Source organism: Lissotriton helveticus, chromosome 11, assembly GCF_964261635.1.
Source record: "Lissotriton helveticus chromosome 11, aLisHel1.1, whole genome shotgun sequence".
Lineage (NCBI taxonomy): Eukaryota > Metazoa > Chordata > Amphibia > Caudata > Salamandridae > Lissotriton > Lissotriton helveticus.
The window spans coordinates 265373831-265392036 of record NC_136072.1 but is presented as its reverse complement, the minus strand read 5'-3'; the positions used below and the strand labels follow the sequence as shown (position 1 = coordinate 265392036).

Below are 18206 nucleotides of genomic sequence, written 5' to 3'. Positions count from 1 at the left end.
GACTCAAACACAAGCATGAAAATGTTCCCAACTGTGACGCCATAAACCCCAGATATAGTGAACTGATGCCTGTTGAGACTGGACTACCATGTTGTCCCCACTGCCACTTCTGGTGGCTGGTCCAGATAAGTCTCACTCTGTGCTCCCTCCCCCTCTGCCACAGTTGTCTCCTCTCTTACTCTTCTTGCCCCTTCCCTCTTTTCTCCCTTTCCCTGTTTCTTTGCTTCCCCTTCCTGCTTATGGGGAAGAGCACTGATTGTGATATGCTTTTTATGTCTTCTGCCCACTTTCCCAAGGACTGTCTCTATTGAGGTGTAATGCAAGGATCGTAAACTGCATAGTTTCTCTATTAGCAGGATTTATTGTTGGTATTAAGCATATTGCTTCTACCCTTCATGTTACGGGTTTACTTTTGTACTGTTACACTACAGCCGGTTTCCCTACAGGTATTGATAACCCACAATCCTTTGGTGCATGCATGGGGTTCTTACACATACTGTACCCGGCACTTCTTTGCCCCACAAAGTGCACAATGTATTAATTTGTTTTCCTTGGTTGTTAGTTTTATCTTGGTTGAACAAGTGTTTTCGTTGGACCTGGTTTTTAGGAAATGTTCCCTATTATTTCTGTGTTTGTTCCTATGTCTATCATACACATATACCGACAAGTATAGACTCCACAGATCCGGCTGGTTGTGAAATGTTAATATGACTACTGTATTACAACACAACAAGTTACCTTCTTAGAACGTCAAGGGCATGGGGTCAATTCATAAATTACAGAGAATTCTATGCAGCTCCATCGCCCGAAAGTGAACATAGTTTACCTTACAGGAGACCCAACTCATCGCCCCTTAGACCATTGAACTGCTAACTAAATGGCAGGTTCAATTATTTGCCACTATGTATTCAGGGTACGCCGGTGGGGCGGCTGTTGGGTTGAGGGCGGGGACCCCTTTTGAAGCACAGGCCACTCAAATGGATATCAATGGGTGCTATGTCTTTGTCTGCTGGTCACTTGATGGGGAAATGGTAGTCCTAGGTAGCATATATGCTCCAAACACTGAGCAGGATGTATTTTTACAACGTATGTCCTCAATTCTAGCAGAATGGTCACATCAACCTTGACTGGTAGGCAGTGATTTTAATGTGGTCTTGGATGTTAACCTTGACAGTTCACAACCCCCTTGCTGTATACTTGAGCCACCAAGAAAGCTAAGGCCCTTTCTAGTTGTATGTCAAATTGGTCCCTAAGAGATACATGGAGAGAGCACAATAGAGGCATGCACAAATTCTACTTCATTCCCCCAACATGGCCTGCATGTACGCTTGGATCATATCCTTTGTTCATCAAATATATTTGAAAAGTTCTCTACTACAACCTACTTGGGGAAAATCCTTTTCAGATCACAGCCCACTACAGATTGTCATGACATTGGGCAGGGTGCCACAACTATACCCACATGGCACATGCAACCAACACTACTTGAGGATGTGGTCTTTACACCATGGGTATTGCAGTAGACACCTATTTTTATGACAATAAGTGCACCGCCTCCACACCACTCATAGAATGGGAGGCATTTAAGGTTGTAATAAAGGGAGTGTCCATAGTTACTGCAACATGTACTAAATGCTCCATTCTCCGTGAGTTGCAACACACAGAAACACATCTAGTACTCCTTTAACAAGAGTCAGCACACAACCCCACATGCCTGGGTGACGTACAGGACACTAGGATACATCATGTTGATTTATTGAGGCGTCTGAGACTTATATACTTTAACTCATACATACAGAGTATTCACTCCAAGGTGACAGGGCTGGCATGTCACTTGCCCGAGTGATGCCGCTGCCAAAGTTCCCTTCTCTGATCCTATCCATCACAACATCATCTGAAACACAATGCCCCACAAAAGTTGAGATTAATAAGGCCTTACGCTTTTATTATATTGAGCTTGATAGGGCTAGGTGCACCCCACCCAGAGAGGGACCCTTTCCTGTGTAGTTCAAGACACCCCCAGATCTCACCAATATCACATGCAATCCTTGAAGCCCCCTTGACGCTAGGTGAACTGCACCAAGAAACCAAAGAGATGGCACACAATAAAACACCAGGCATAGATTGATTGCCCATTGAATTTTGTTCTACCTTTACCCCCTGGTTGGTCCTACTTCTGGAGAATTTATATGTGGCGTCCCTGGGAGCAGGGACATTTTCTCAGACTACCAAACAAGACCTAGTCACTTCCCTGCTTATGCACATCTGGCTTCGGAAGATCTTTCCTCATAATGGCCGCTTTCTCTTTTGACCCCTGAGTATAAAATCCTCAGTAAAGTGCTGCCCAAAGGTTTCTTCCTTTGGTCCCTGACATGGTCCACATTGACCAGTGTGGCTTTGTCCCCCACCAGACCACCTCTCTAAACATCAGATGCTTATATCAGGTGATGGAAACAGCACATGATCCATTTCCTGAGCCTTCTGCCTCTCACTAGACCTCCACCAGGCCTTTGATTCCTTGGCCTGGGAATATATGTTTTCGGTTTTGCAAACATTCAGCATCCCTTCTGCCTTCATTAATTGGATTAAATTACGTTATGCCACTCCTACAGCGAGAGCCAAAACAGGCACACATATCCCCGCACAATATCCAACATCCCAAGGTACACAACAGGGATTTCCATTGTCACCCCTATTATTTGTATTGACAATGGACGCCCTGGCACAGAAACTCAGACAGTAGGCAGCAGACTGGAGCATTCCATGAGGGTTCCAATCTCATGATGTTTCCTTAAATGCAGACAAGATGCTTGTTTATACTTAGGACATTAGGATGGTCCTCACAACTGTCTCCCCCATACTCCATGCATTTGAAAACCTATCTGGCCTCCAAGTCAACCATGCTAAATCACATGCTTTTTCATTCCGCAACAATATGCTCCAAGACACAATAACCATAGAAGCACAGACCATACGGATTGCACACCAAACATTCTGGTACTTAGGCATTCAGGTCTACAGATCACCCTTGGATCTACTGAATCAGAATTTACTTGAGGTGTCCTCCGCACACAGGTGAAATTCAGGGTCATGTTACACCTCTCTCTAGCATGCTGTTTGGCCCTTTCCAAAATGGTAATGCTAACAAAACTTTTATATTAATTTGTAAATTTACCAATGTTTAAGACATTAGACTCCCTCCTATTCAACCTTATCTGGGGCACTGGTCATCAGCACGCTAGTCTCCATAAACTACAACTTCCATCTGAGGGTGGCATACTAGGAGCCCCAGACTTCAGATCCTATTGCTTCGCAGCCAAATTGCAATAGCTCTCTTTTTGGTTGGCAGGGGTACATTTACAGGAAATTGGCTATTCACAACTCATGTTGTGCTCCGGTTGCTTGCATAATCTGTTATTACCTGGGGCTACATGCCCTCCAAACTTCCTCTACTACTACATATTTCAATAATATCCTGGAAGAATGCACACTATTGTATTCATGACACAATACCTTATGCCTGAAACTCAGAAAATAACCAGAGCAACAGGTCAGGCATAGTCGATTGTCTTCCACTTTGTTTTTAATCATTTTAAAACTTGTGCCGCTCACCTCCACTGCTGGGCCTCCGCTGGTCCACCGTGGCTGGTGCCGTTTGTTGCGGAGGGGATAGACTTTGCCATTTTTCCCTCACTACTTCCAACCCTAGGTCAGCGCTCCACACACTGTGTCAGTCCCGCCCACTTCCTGTAGCCAAAAGGGAGTGCGCCAAGCGGACGCGCAGCTGAAACTCGGATACTAACCAGAGCAACAGGTCAGACATAGTCGATTATCTGCCACTTTGTTTAATCATTTTAAAACTTGCGCCGCTCACCTGCACTGTTGTGTCTACCCTGGTCCGCCGCGGCTGGTGCCGACTTCGTCATTTTTCCCTCACTACTTCCAACGCTAGATCAGCGCTCCACACACTGCAGCAGCCGAAGGCACGCCAAAGGCAAGCCCATCTGGGCCCGTCCGCCCCTGACCGTCGCCAGGCACCAGCCACTCTGCCCATTTTATACAACATCTCTCCTTTATCTCCCATTAACTACCAGTGATGACTATCATTCAATATACTAGTCAGGAGCTTCACACCCTTAATAAAACACACTCCCTGGAAGCATGCGTCATCCCTTCTCTAATTGTCAGGGTTTCCACTATCCAAGAGTGTCTCCCCATCAGAGGGCAAGCCAAATTAATTGATAGTAACATCAAACACTCACAGTCCAACGAGGAAAAACCAGAGTCAAATCAAAATTTCTTTATTCGGTTATTAAAACTCAATAACCATAAAAGTTCAGATAAAATCACAATCAAATAACAAATACATCATATACACCATTGTTAGATCTTCATAAATCCATAGACATTTAATCATAAATCCATAAGGAATTCTTCATAATTCCAGAGACAATTCAGCATGATTCCATAAGCAGATCATCATAATTCAGGGTACCATTGTTTTACGCAATTTAAAAACTTTTTAAAAAAACGAGGAAATAAATACGACAGTTAAAATATTATCCAATTTCTGTACAGCTAAAAAGGCAGGGCGACAGCGGTTTACATCCATAATCTTCAATAGGGGAATAACTAATCTTCGTCTGGGCTTTATGTAAAATTTACAAAAGAAAAGAATGTGCATGTCTGATTGTTCTGACAGGTCGTCGCAAGGGCATTTAATCAAATGTTTTGACCAATCATTCATGTCAGGGAAACTAAATAACCGAAACAATAAATTAAATCTGAAACGAGTTAATAAAAACCTCTCGTAATCACTCATTGGGAGTTTGACATATGGCTGCATTTTACTTGATGTTACAATTTGTTCGTGGGCAACCACCGTTATTTTTTCCATTTCTATTAACGCTCTGCGTTTGTGTAAAATGCTATACATTTTCCCTTCAAAGCTTTCCTTGAAATGTTACATAAAGAAGATGGATCATTAAAATAATAAGCAGTGCCCAGGTCCGTAAGAAATTTCTTCACATATGACAGCCAACAATTTTTACCCCTTTTTTCTAAGCCTAACACGTTATTCAAAATCAGACGATTTAAACCACATTCAACAGTTGTCCAGGCTCTGTGCCATAACAGTACTGGGGCTGTTTTTATGATATATTCCAAATATGGTTCCCCAAGTTCTGTGTGGCAAACATACGTAGAGACACTTTTTGGGACTACCAGAAGGTATTTCATGAAAAGATTTTCCACCACCTGTAACGATGTTACATTGGCATACCCCCACAAACCCGCGCCATATGTCACTATTGCTAAGCAAGTAGCCTTGTACACAGTTAACATTTCCCCTATTGGCTTCCTGCCCATTTTATGACCAAAATTTTTTAAGGCCATTATGGACTTACAGTACAATAGCTTTCTTGTCTTAATTGTAATATTCCAATTGCCAGTGTAATCAAACAAAACTCCTAAATAGGAAAAAGTTGGAGTAAAATCAACTGGGGTTGGGCCAATAAAAACGGATTTTCTCTTTTTGTTTGCGCCTACGCCGCAGGTCATGGTAAAAGTTTTGGAACAGTTTATCTTTAAATTTAAACCGTTCATAAAATCTGCAAAAGAGGTAACTAGGGCTTGCATGGCCAGTGGGGTTCGGGCCATCAGGACTGCATCATCGGCATACAACAATGCAGGCACTGATCTTTCTCCCGCCGTAGGCAAATCCCTACATTCCTTCAGTAAAGTTTTCTCCACGTCGTTGATGTAAAGTGTGAGGAGGAATGGGGCCAGCACGTAGTCTTGTCGTACGCCCCGAGCAATGCCTAAGGATTCGGTGCATTCGCCATTTTTTCCAAATCTAACTTTTGCAGATGCGCCCTGATACAGTTCCCTTAAAAAGTTAATAATTAATGTATCTACCCCCATTTTGTTCATAACCAACCAGAGTTTACTGTGTGAGACGCAATCAAATGCAGAGGTTAGGTCTATAAAAGTTAAAAACAATCGTCCCTCCTTGGCCTTTATATACTTCTCTATTAAAATATATAAATTCAGACACTGGTCAATTGTACCGAGCCCTTTCCTAAACCCGTATTGTAAATCGCTGATTATCTTGTTTTCATCCGCCCACGTTTGAAGCCTATTTAAAATAACCCTTCCAAAAACTTTAATGGTACAGTCCAGAAGTGAGATCGGACGATAACATTGACAGCTGTGTCTGTCCCCTTTTTTAAATATGGGGACTATCAGTGATTCGCGCAATGATGGAAGAGGACCATTCTGGAACTTGAAATTAAAAACCCTAGCAAGAATCGGGGCCCATAGATCAATGTTATTTTTATATAAGTCCACCGGGCCCCCATCCGGGCCAGGTGCTTTGCCCCCCAAGCTTGCATTAATGCTAGCACTAACTTCTTCTATAGAAAAATCATATACCAAAGTGTTCTCCAAGTGGCACTGGTCTCCATTTGAAGTTTCGTGGGGTAAGCAATCTCCTACTGGGCCTTCAACAGAATATAGTTCTCCGAAATGCTTCACCCACTCTGCTTCAGTTATTGCTACCTCTATTGAAGCAGTACTATTGTAGTTCAAAAAAGGGGCATTAACCACTTTCCAGAATGCTGCTGATGCCTCACACAGAGTATCCCAAGTTTCCTGTTTTATAATATCTTTCCTCTTTTTTAGCGCCAGTTTATAGATATGTCTGCATTCCTTAATTAACATCCTATCTTTATCTGGGGCGTGTAATGCATGTTTTAGATTTGAGTATACCTTGGTACAGGCTGAATCAAACCAGCTTCCTCGGGCCTTTTGTTTCAACCCAGAGTAGCTTTTTAATTTGCGTATTGATTAATAAGAAGTTATTTACAACATCGCCGTCATCTGTGCAGGCCTGGAACTGGGGCATGGTGCTCCTCACTAATTTTTTAAGAAGATCTTCGGGGACTATGTTTGACCATTTTAAAGAATAACCATTTTTCCTGGTCATAATAATATTATCCACTCGTGCGTTCCTCTCACACGTAGAGTACTAGATGTGCTTTGCAATACTATTCTAAGAGGATAATGATCGCTTAATGAATTTTCAAGGGTACTGAATGACTGGATCATGCCCCCATGCCTCACAGTCATGATTATATAATCAATTGTTGATGTAGCACCTCTACCACAAAAAGTGGGTATGAATGGGCATTCTGGGCTAACCAATCTATTTGCAAAACCCATGTCAGACCCTAAAATGACCTCATTTAAGTAATCTCCACACTTGGTATGTTCAAGTGGGGCAAAGTGGTATCTTTATCGAGCATAACACCACATGTTCCTCTTTCAGCTCTTGCACATAAGGAGCAATTAAAGTCTCCTGCCCAAATGACGCAAGCGTCTCTGGATCTTCGTGTCACCATAGCTTTTATATTACTCCCTAAAGATTTAAAAGTTTTATCCACTTCCTCCGACGGGACATTATTATAAAAGTATATAACCAAAGAGAACTTGGTATCAACGGTAATCCTGAGAATATGATAATACCTGTCGCTGAGAACAAAATACATTTTGGTATATGACAGCATGATTTCCCCTTTTGCCCTACCATGGGGCGAACTGATGGCTGGGGAAAAATACGTCCTGAAACCATTAACATGGTCTTGGTCTGTGGTCCAGGTTTCTTGTAAACATATAACATCCTGATTATTCACAAGGTTAACCCAATTTTCATTTCCCAGCTTTGACCTTAAACCAGCAATATTCCAGCTCACCAGTGCCAGTGTATCCTTATTCTTTATACTCGCCGCAATACCCAAAATGCCCTCAGAATCCAAATTAGTCCCTCGGGGTGGATCTTCATCTAGAGTACTAAACGCACTTGGGGCCTGCTCCTTTGTCGTGGGGTCTGTAGACCCTACTCTGACCTTTCCCTTTATCACATTTAGATCTGTCATATCAGGGACTGAACTTGTGCCACTTAGGGTCATAGGTGTTCTGGGATTTGGAGACGATGTATCTTTTCGAAGTCAGTCAATATCCTCCATCCCCTGCAGAGCAGAAAAATGATTGAATGTTGGGATGTTAAACCTGACCCCCTGTCTATCCCAGTCCTCTCCCTGCCGATAGAGGTTTGGTGTAAATACCTTAGAACTCATTAGTGGATACAAATTAGACAGAGCCCGGGTTTGAATCCCTGTAGTCACTCCAAATGTATTCCACCCACAGATGTGTCTAACAGCGCGTCTGTCTCTGAAATTAACAATTATACAGACCCCCGGTAAATCTTTTTGTGTATGTCCAACCCAGCCCACTCTACGGACATTTATGATTTCTGTTTGTACGTACACTGGGAGTGGTCTATATGTGTTCAACCAAAATACTACCTTGTTTTTTAAATCTGAGTAGGATTCCCCTCTATCATTCTGTAGCTCCGGGACACCCGTCAGTACCACGGTATACGGCATAGACTCCGGTGGTAAGTCTATGCGTGGATGTCTGACCTTCTCAATATCAATGCTCTTTGTTGCTGTTTTTCTAGCATGATTTACCATGTTTCGTTGTCCTCCTGATTTGTCCATTAAAGCCTCTCTTTCCACCGTTTTATTGGCAATATTTTTGGACACCTGCACCCTGTTCTCTGAAGCTAAAGATTGGTGTCTTAGTCGGTTTCCACCCTCTTTCGCTGGGGTGGGTGTTTTTTGAGGTGGTTTAGAGACACTACTAGCTACGGTAAGAGTTGTACCTAGACCTGTTACATCACCATTTAAACCGTTTATATTAAGATGTTTCAATATGTCCAGATTACCAAGGGCCAGCTTTTCTAAATTCCCTATTTTGTTGGTCAGAACTTTTGTTCTTTCCAACAATGGTAAAATTAGGGATCTCAGCATCTGCACTAAATGAATCATGAAGCCTACAGGGTTTGGTGGTAATGTTTCCGAATTAACCATGACACTCTCTGTGCTATTATGAGTCTCAGCAGTGGTTGGGTGGCTCTTACATACTTCCCTATCTTGTCCTTGTAAAGTAGCAGCTAGTTTTTGCTGTTTGCGGCTACCTTTACCTGTCCCCCTATAATTATTTGTAGATAGTTGTTTTCTATTATGGGTTTCTTTGCAGTTAGTTTTTGCCCTCTTATTCTTTGGGGAGGGCTCTCGTTGTTTAATCTACCAGTTGTATTAGGAGTTGTCATCGAGAAAGCATCCAAGCCTTCTAAATTAATTACATCGTTATTTGAAGTAGAGGACTCTGCCGTTAAATAATGCGGCTGTAATGTAGGTGTTGACAGTCTGGTAACCGAGGGAGAGGGTACAGGGGGTGTACTTAATAATCGCGGGGAGAAGTGGTTACCCGCAGGCCTAGGAAACTCTGCAAAGGAATCCATAAGCATAGAGTCCGAGGTATTCGCCAGTGTTACCGTATTGTTTGTAACTAGTGAAGGTAAACACATATTATGGGGCAACGAGAGCCGTCTCTAGGGTACTCTCAATAGCGGTTACAACAACCCCTATTGTCTTCTGCAACATCCTATCTATTGCAGTCAAGGTTGGCAAAGGGTTGGTAGTACATTTTTTCTGCCTGGTACTAGATCGGGTGGTCATAGGAGTAATCTTGCCCATGATTCAAGTAACGTGCACAATAGGTAAATGTACCCTAAGTTCACAATACGAATCCAATAAGGTCAGTATAGTAGAGCAAAGAGAAATGAACCAGCCCAGCCTTGGACAGCCCCGGATGGCCACAGACGGCCCGCCCTTTGCACGGGCTTAACCCTGCGATGCCCGCGGGCTCCTGCGACGCGGGGGGTGACGCTGGTTTTTATGCGCCTCCTGGCGCGATAGCCCCGTGCGCGGCTTCCGGCCGCATAGGCTGCGGGGAGTTGGAGTCCCACGGACCCGCTCTCCACACAGTGGCCGCACCGATGTCGTGGATGTGCGGCAGTGGGAGGCGGGTCGATGCGGCAGCACAGGCGGTGTATACACCAAAATGCAGTGGCAGCAGGTAGGGTCTGAATATTTCCCCGGAACAGAAAGGCAGCAAGCAGGGCCTCAAAGTTTCGCCAGATGAACAAAGGAGCTCCCCACTCCACCGGGGGTGACGCTGGTTTTTATTCGCCTCCTGGCGCGATAGCCCCGTGCGCGGATTCCGGCCGCATAGGCTGCTGGGAGTTGGAGTCCCACGGGCTCACTCTCCACACAGTGGCCGCACCGATGTCGTGGGTGTGCGGCAAGCGGGAGGCGGGTCGATGCAGCAGCACAGACGGTGTGAACACCAAAATGGAGTGGCAGCAGGTAGGGTCTGAATATTTCCCCGGAACAGAAAGGCAGCAAGCAGGGCCTCAAAGTTTCGCCAGATGAACAAAGGAGCACCTGGTAGGCATTTACTGTAACTCACGTTCTCTCCCCTAACACGCACTTGAAATCTGGTCTCTATTGGATTCTAAGAAACCTGACCTCTTCTTCATTACTGAGACATGGCTTCGCTAGTCTTCACAACCGGACCTAGCAATAGCTCTACCCCACAAGTACCAGCTGATCAGACAGGACGGAAAAGATAAGAAAGGAGGAGGCATAGCAATTGCTTTTAAAATAGATACCAAAATACATACTGTTGAGGTCATCCAAGCTGATTTGGGTAAAATCTGTATATTTACAATAGAGAGTTCAAGAAAGGAAAACTGGAAAGATGCCCTTGTCTACAGACCCCTGGAAATAATGCCCACTTCACTAGCAATTTAAAAGAGACCGTTGCGCCATACGTCCTGGCGTCAGATAATTTCGTACAGCTAGGAGACTTTAACTATCACGCCGAGCATTTAACAGACCCCTACACACTTGATCTTATCACCAGCCTTGACACACTGGGCTTAAAACAACTGGTAAAAGGTCCCACCCATATTGCTGGTCATACGTTAGATCTACTATTTACCAACTCGCCCAATGTAAATATCAACCAACTTCTCCCCATCCTATGGTCTGACCACCATGTAATAAGTTTCCATATGGGCTTGTTATCGACTCAACCATGTCCAACGAAAGAACAGAAATGAAGTACGTCATGGAGCAAGATACATCTTTAATCATTCTCTACAACCTTTGTTCCCCTCTCTCCCTCTGAAAGGACTAATGTTAACCTGGCAGTCAAAAGCTTTGAGACAGCTATTAACAAATCCTTAGAAATAATTGCTCCGAAGAAAAAAACTAAATGCCCGGAAAAACTTCCCCCCTGGTTCACCCCGGACTTAAAAAGCAATAAACTTGACGTCAGGAAGGCGAAACGCAAATGGAGACTTACAAAAAACACAACTGATAGGCATCAGTATAAAACATTACATCGTCGCTATGTGGATAACATAGCCTTGTCCAAAAAAGTTCACTTAGGAGATAGAATCAACCAAGCTTCCAACTCCCATAAAGAGCTATACAAGATCGTGGAGGAATTTACCAACCCCCCTCCTGCATATCGTCACATATTGCCACGCTGGAGTTGGTGGATTCCCTCTCAGCTTTCTTTATAAACAAGATAAATGATAAACAAAAATTATTCCCCCAATCAATAAATACCTTCACTGAATAAAGACTTGCTACTACTCTCCCTCGGTGCACCAACTCTCTCAGAGAATTTAGTAAATTAACAGAGGAAGATACCTCCGCCATACTAAAAAGGATGAAATCCAGCTCCTCTCAGATCTTATCTAAAATTGGTGGAGCACTCATTCCCAATTTGACGAACATCCTGAATCTTTCACTATCACAATCCACTGTACCCTCACACTGGAAGGAAGCCGTTGTCAGACCTATCTTGAAAAAGCCATCAGCTGACCCCGAACAACTCGCTAATTACAGACCAATCTCTCTCCTACCCCTGTTTGGCAAAGTATTGGAATCTACGTTCAACAACAAACTGTCTAAACACTTAGAAAGTAATAATCTGTTAGATTCATCTCAGTCTGGTTTCCGGTCGACACCATCTCTCATGGCATCCTTTTGGAGTGACTATGGGAGTGTCGTGTTGAAGGCCCCGCACTTCAATGACTCAAGAGCTAACTGATGGAACAGTCCTCCAAGGAGCAAATAGGGGGTTTCTGTTCCAAAAGCCAAACCATTGACAAGGGAGTTCCCCAGGGATCAATTTTAAGCCCCACACTTTTTAACCTATACGTGTCGCCTTTGGCTAAAATAATCAGAGCCTACGGCTTTGATACAGTGTCCTACGCAGACAACATGCAATTGTTAATCACTCTCGATCCTGATCCCACCGATATGCAATGCAGATTTAAACTGTGCATGTTATCGGTTAATGACTAGATGTCAAATAATCATCTACTGCTCAATGCAAGCAAGTCAGAAATTATGCTCTTTGGTGATGCGCAACACATTTGGACCACTGATTGGTGGCCGCCCTTGCTAATGCCGTGCCCTCCGCCCAAGACAGCAGTCCGCAATCTGGGAGTTGTAATGGACAATACACTTTCCATGGCCTACCACATTAACTCCGTGGTACGCACCAGCTATGGCTTAATGCATTCCCTTAGGAAAATCTTTAAATGGATTCCCCTCTGCTCGCGGATGCCCCTTGCGCAGGGACTAATCATCAATCGCTTGGACTATAGTAACGCGTTGTTTGCATCCATAAACGAAAAGCTTTTGACAAAGCTTCAGGTTCTGCAGAACACCGCTGCACGGCTGGTTTTAAGTTTCCTTTTCCAGAACTGCACCTGAGCTATGGAATTCACTGTCGGTACAGCTTCGCCTGGTAACCGACCACAAAAAATTCCATAAAGCCCTCAAAACGTTGGTATTCTAACACTCTGTCCTGCCCTGTTTTAGCTTTCTGTCTTTCGGCGAAGTGCTATGAGACCTAAGGGTGATATATGCGCTCAATAAATACCAAATACATACATACGCCCCAAACATCCTTCTATGTGGTCTGCATACCCCTTTAGTGTTAGTTACACTCACGTCCACAAAACTGGCACCATGGGAAGCAGTAGGGATCACCACAATTGGTGACCTTTTGAGAAGAAGGACTGTTGCTTCCCCACCAAGGCTATATGCAATTACATGAGTTTCCTGGTGCCCTCTTCCTTACACATATCTTATGATATTTTCAAATGCATTGGTCCCCGCCAGATTCGGAACCTGACCCACATACATTTGTCCAGACAGTACATGAGATGGGCACTGACAGACATTTAGTTTGGTGGCTTAATAAAGGCTTGTGCTCCCATGTACACATTTCACTAGCCATGCTGGGGGTCTAAAGGCAATCAGCCCTTGGTCGTTTACTCCATGACAAGGAATGGTGTTTCCTTTTAGAATACCCTGCAACACATGTTTCAAATTCATCCAGTTCATACTGTTACATAGGGCCTACCTGACACCTGCTAAATTGCACAGGATCTTCCCCATGGCCCTATCGTCTAGTCCGAGATTGCTCTCTTAGTTGACTCACATAGGTTCCTCATGGGAAGCGCACACTGGGGCACGTTGGAACATTGTCTCTTGGGACCATGTCCTTAACTCAAGTCCTCAAGGACTGAATCTCGCTTCGTGGACTTGGTGCTTTTCCTCAGCAAGCATCAGATAATACTCCAATGCAAGTCCTCCACTGTGCCCCTAGTGGAGAGCTGGCATGAAGAGGTTTGGTGCTGAGTTTTTGCTGAGAGCGTAGCATTATGAAGGGAGGTATATTATGGGATATACAATAAGCCTATAGCTCTGATGTGCGACTCCATGCTGGAAAAATCCAAAGCTCAAGGGGAAGATGCAGAATGATCCTGGGGTGCCCGTTTCAGACAAACCCAGGCAGATCCTCACCCTGGATGCTCTCCTTCCACCGACATCGGCATTGTGCATCAGCTCATCTGTCATCTTGTGTGCTGGGACCACTTACACTCAGTGGCATAACAAAAGCCCCTACAGCCCCTGCGGTGCAGGGGACCCTGAGCTCTGGGGGCCCCCTCCAGCACCGATAGGTCCCTGACCTGAGAGCTCCAGACTGGGTCTAGAGTGTGGTTGGCCCCCTGCATGTACTTTGCAGAGGAGTTCCCTCAAGTTTCGTTACACCACTGCTTACACTCTTCTTACATCAGAGTGACTGATTAGTGGATGCAGAATTAACAGGACAGACAAATTGAAGGGGGTGTAGGGTAGTTATATTTCTGTTCCGTTTCCTTCCTCCTTCATTGATCTTTAGGTAATTTTTAATATGATTGCATTTACCGTACATAACCCTCTAGTGCATCAATATCCTTGAATAGGTAATCACTATTATTTGACTGGTCAAGTAAACATCCATATTGATGTCTTGGGCAAAAGATTATGTTTATGTTTCTTAAATGCAGTAAAATATGTTTAAAAAATAATAAAGACGGAACAATTGGGGAATCAGTGGTTAAAATCATAACATAAGCAAAACCAACAGTTGATGGACAGAATGCAGAACAATGTCATACATTCACCCCAGTACAGAGATCTGGGCCTAAATCCATCGTTTTTTTTTTAACTCCACACCACCCCAGTTCAGACATGGCCATATGCAAATCAGCCTTGACCCTGTGCCTTATGGGAACAGTCCAGCCCGAACTGCCAAGCCATGCCTTTCCTGCACCGGAATCAAGCATCCTAGGACCGGTTTCTGGCTATCAGCCGTCTTCAGCCAGGATAGCTTGACTCCAGTGGTGTGGAGAGCATGGGACTCACGTCTGAGCATACCCATCCCACTCGGGGTGACAAATACAAAACCAACAGTTGATGGACAGAATGCAGAACAATGTCATACATCCACCCCAGTACAGAGATCTGGGCCTAAATCCATCATTTTTTTGCACTCCACACCACCCCAGTTCAGACATGGCCATATGCAAATAAGCCTTGACCCTGTGCCTCATGGGAACAGTCCAGCCCGAACTGCCAAGCCATGTCTTTCCTGGACCGGAATCAAGCATCCTAGGACCGGTTTCTGGCTATCAGCCGTCTTCAGCCAGGATAGCTTGACTCCAGTGGTGTGGAGAGCATGGGACTCACGTCTGAGCATACCCATCCCACTCGGGGTGACAAATGCAAAACCAACAGTTGATGGACAGAATGCAGAACAATGACATACATTCACCCCAGTACAGAGATCTGGGCCTAAATCCATTGTTTCTTTGCACTCCACCCCACCCCAGTTCAGACATGGCCATATGCAAATCAGCCTTGACCCTGTGTCTCAAGGGAACAGTCCAGCCCGAACTGCCAAGCCATGTCTTTCCTGGACCAGCAAGCCTGGCTGAAGAAGGCTGCAATGCCAGAAACCGGTCCTAGGAAGCTTTTTTCCGGTCCAGGGAAGGCATGGCTTGGCAGTTCGGGCTGGACTGTTCCCATGAGGCACAGGGTCAGATTGATTTGCATATGGCCATGTCTGAACTGGGGTGGAAGAGTGGGCTAAAGAACGGTGATGGATTAAACAGAGATCTTTTGACTGGGTGTGAGTGTTTGATTGGTTCGAATGCTCCGTCCATCACCTCCCCCCTTTTGTAACACTCATCACGTGCAGCAGATCTCTCAAGTGCTAATATAGATCATCGTGGTGGGGTAGGAGCCTCCTACCACCCCGCCATCCCCACAGCCGTCTGATACTTGATGTCCTTTACAAAGTGCACTACCTTTGGCAACCACTAAATGATTTCCATGTGTATGCTATTTTTTGATTACTTATACATATATTTTCACATTGTAATTTAGACTTTTGTACTATATCACTTTCTCTGCAGAAAGGAAGTTATCTGCCACAGACCTACGTAATCCAAGAGGAGATGATGGTCTCAGAGCAAGTGAATGATTTGAAGCCACTGGGCTCCTTTATATTCAACCAGTGCATTGGAAGAGAAACCTACCGCCTGAAACGTAGGGCTCCAATACGACGTAAGATTAATAGTTTTGAATTTATATATGTATAAACCAAAATATTTCATAGCCATCTAACATGTTCTAAAAAACTGTATTTAATTACAAGTGTTAAGGTTGCTTATTTAATCCAAGTTGGTTATTTTTCCTCTAAAGTTACGCGTGTTGTACCATTTCTTTTCTTGGGCCAGATACATCAGAATACAAATGTCTCAGGGCAAAAAACACCTGAGTACAAAATATAGGATACAAAAAATTAGAAAGGGAACAGGTATTTATTAGGATTAAAGGTAAGGGGAGTGTAAAAGTTAAAAGGTATCAGAGGAGTGACACAACTGGAATCTCTCAAGTAAGAATTTAAAGCAAAGGGAAAAGAGATAAATGACTGGATGGATGGGTACATAGTTTATGCCGTCGCTACGTCATGAAAAGTGATGCAAAGGTGGTGCAAAAGTGTTGCAAGGGGCTCATAAATGTGCCCCAGGGTTTCTGAATGAATCTTATGTTAATAAATTACAGTGATGTGACCCACTAATGACATGGACACAGACATGAGCCCAATTCATAGACTGCATTTTGTAGCACAGAAAGGCCTTGATTCTGACTTGCACGGTACTGGAGACGTGGTAAAGTCACATGCGATTTTGCCATTTGCTGCCAGAATGGGAATGGGAAATTACCATGTGCGAATGATATTTCTGATACATTAGAAATGTCCTATTCCATTGGGTTTTACCACATATGTTAACCACTATCTTTAAGAAGGTGTTAAATGTATACACAGGCTTGTGAGTTGGGTGGTGTTGATGTAGGCGGTAGGGGGAGTAGGGAAGGGTAGAGGACATTTTTTTCTGAGAAAAGGGAGCACTCGATGCATAACATAAGACGCCGAATACGGTTAGCTACTACTGCTGCCAAACCCTCATGTGATTTTTCTTCAGCCATAATTACCTGCCCGAAAAAAAAAGCATGTCATAATTATGCGTGATGGCATTAACACATAAAAGCATGCATTAACTTCACTCTGCATAACTTGTAATCAGGGCCTAAGAAGTAGTAAAATAGTGCAATTCACATATTGTAAAATGCCACTCGCAAAACAAAAGGTCGGAGAGCTCCTCCTCTGTTTCTTATATCTTTTCTGTTTCTTTAGCTTCACCACTCTGGCAGAGACCTCTACAGAGATGGGTATGCAAATTAGTAGTACGTTTTGGAGGGACTAGGGAAAGTGGTGGGGATAGAATAATTACTGGGAAATGGCAGGGGCTAGGGAAATTTAAGGAGGTGTTTATGAGGGACATGTCCATACAAAACACACAACCATAAAAGAGTAAGATCATTCCAATTCACAAAATTCACTTGTAAAATTAAGCTGCAGACGCGTTTCGACCTGACAGTCTTGTTCTCAGCCAACAGGTGTGTTCTCACTTTATGTTGGACTGCAAGTTCCAGAGTGCCTTCTTGATGGGACACTGTATAATCAGCATGTGAGAACACACCTATTGGCTGTGAACAAGGCAGTCACATTGAAACCTGTCGGCAGCTTTGTTACCGTTACCTGTTTTGTTAAATAAATATATGTTTTAATACCAGTATTTTGAATGCCGCAACCATTTTTGTATAAAAACAAGTTTAACCCCTTCCATGCTCATGACGAGTTCAGCTCGTCATGAGGTATACCTCTTGTGTGCTCCTGACGAGCTGAGCTCGTCATGACCACACCCGTTTCTATTATGGCCCAGCACAGCAGAGGGATAGCTTTAGCAGTGATGTGGGTAAGCAGGTCTGACCCCTATGTGAGCACTAGTGATTTGCGGCACTTCACATGAAACAGACCGGATTGTAAAAAACAATATTGAGGAATTGTGGTAGAACCCTGGCTGAACTTCACGTGAAATACTGTCAACACAACCAAGCCTGGAAGGACACCTTTGCTGATCGATGAACAGATTGTAAAAGAAGATTCTGCCTGGATGGGAGTCTCCCCAGGAGAGACACAGCTGCAATGTTGTTGTTGCTTGTTTGTATGTGTTTGAACAACAAGAACACAAACTGCAGAGGCCACATCGGACATAGCAATGGGAGCTCAATATCCTACAATAGGAATTATGTTATTCGAACTGGGGCCAAAAAGTATATAAAATTATCATCACAAACAACACACATCCTTATTAAAGGATCAGCAATTTTCAGGTTATTGTAGTCTGAGCAGTGCAATGAGAGCTTAAATAAACATGGAGGCAAGAGCGGCTAAACACTTAAAGGAAGCAATTATATTGTTTTTAAGGCTCAATGCAACTGAAACATATGAAAGAGCAGTTAAAGAAAAAGAAAAGG

At 43.9% G+C, this 18206-nt stretch overlaps 1 protein-coding gene across 1 annotated transcript in view; it reads left to right on the top strand.

Moving 5' to 3' along the window:
• Window positions 1-18206, top strand: part of ITM2C (integral membrane protein 2C) — a 302913-nt gene that overhangs the window by 256215 nt on the left and 28492 nt on the right. Inside the window, exon 5 of the mRNA XM_078668127.1 lies at window positions 15737-15887. Coding sequence (XP_078524253.1) covers window positions 15737-15887 — 151 coding nt within the window. The remainder of the gene's footprint in view (window positions 1-15736; window positions 15888-18206) is intronic.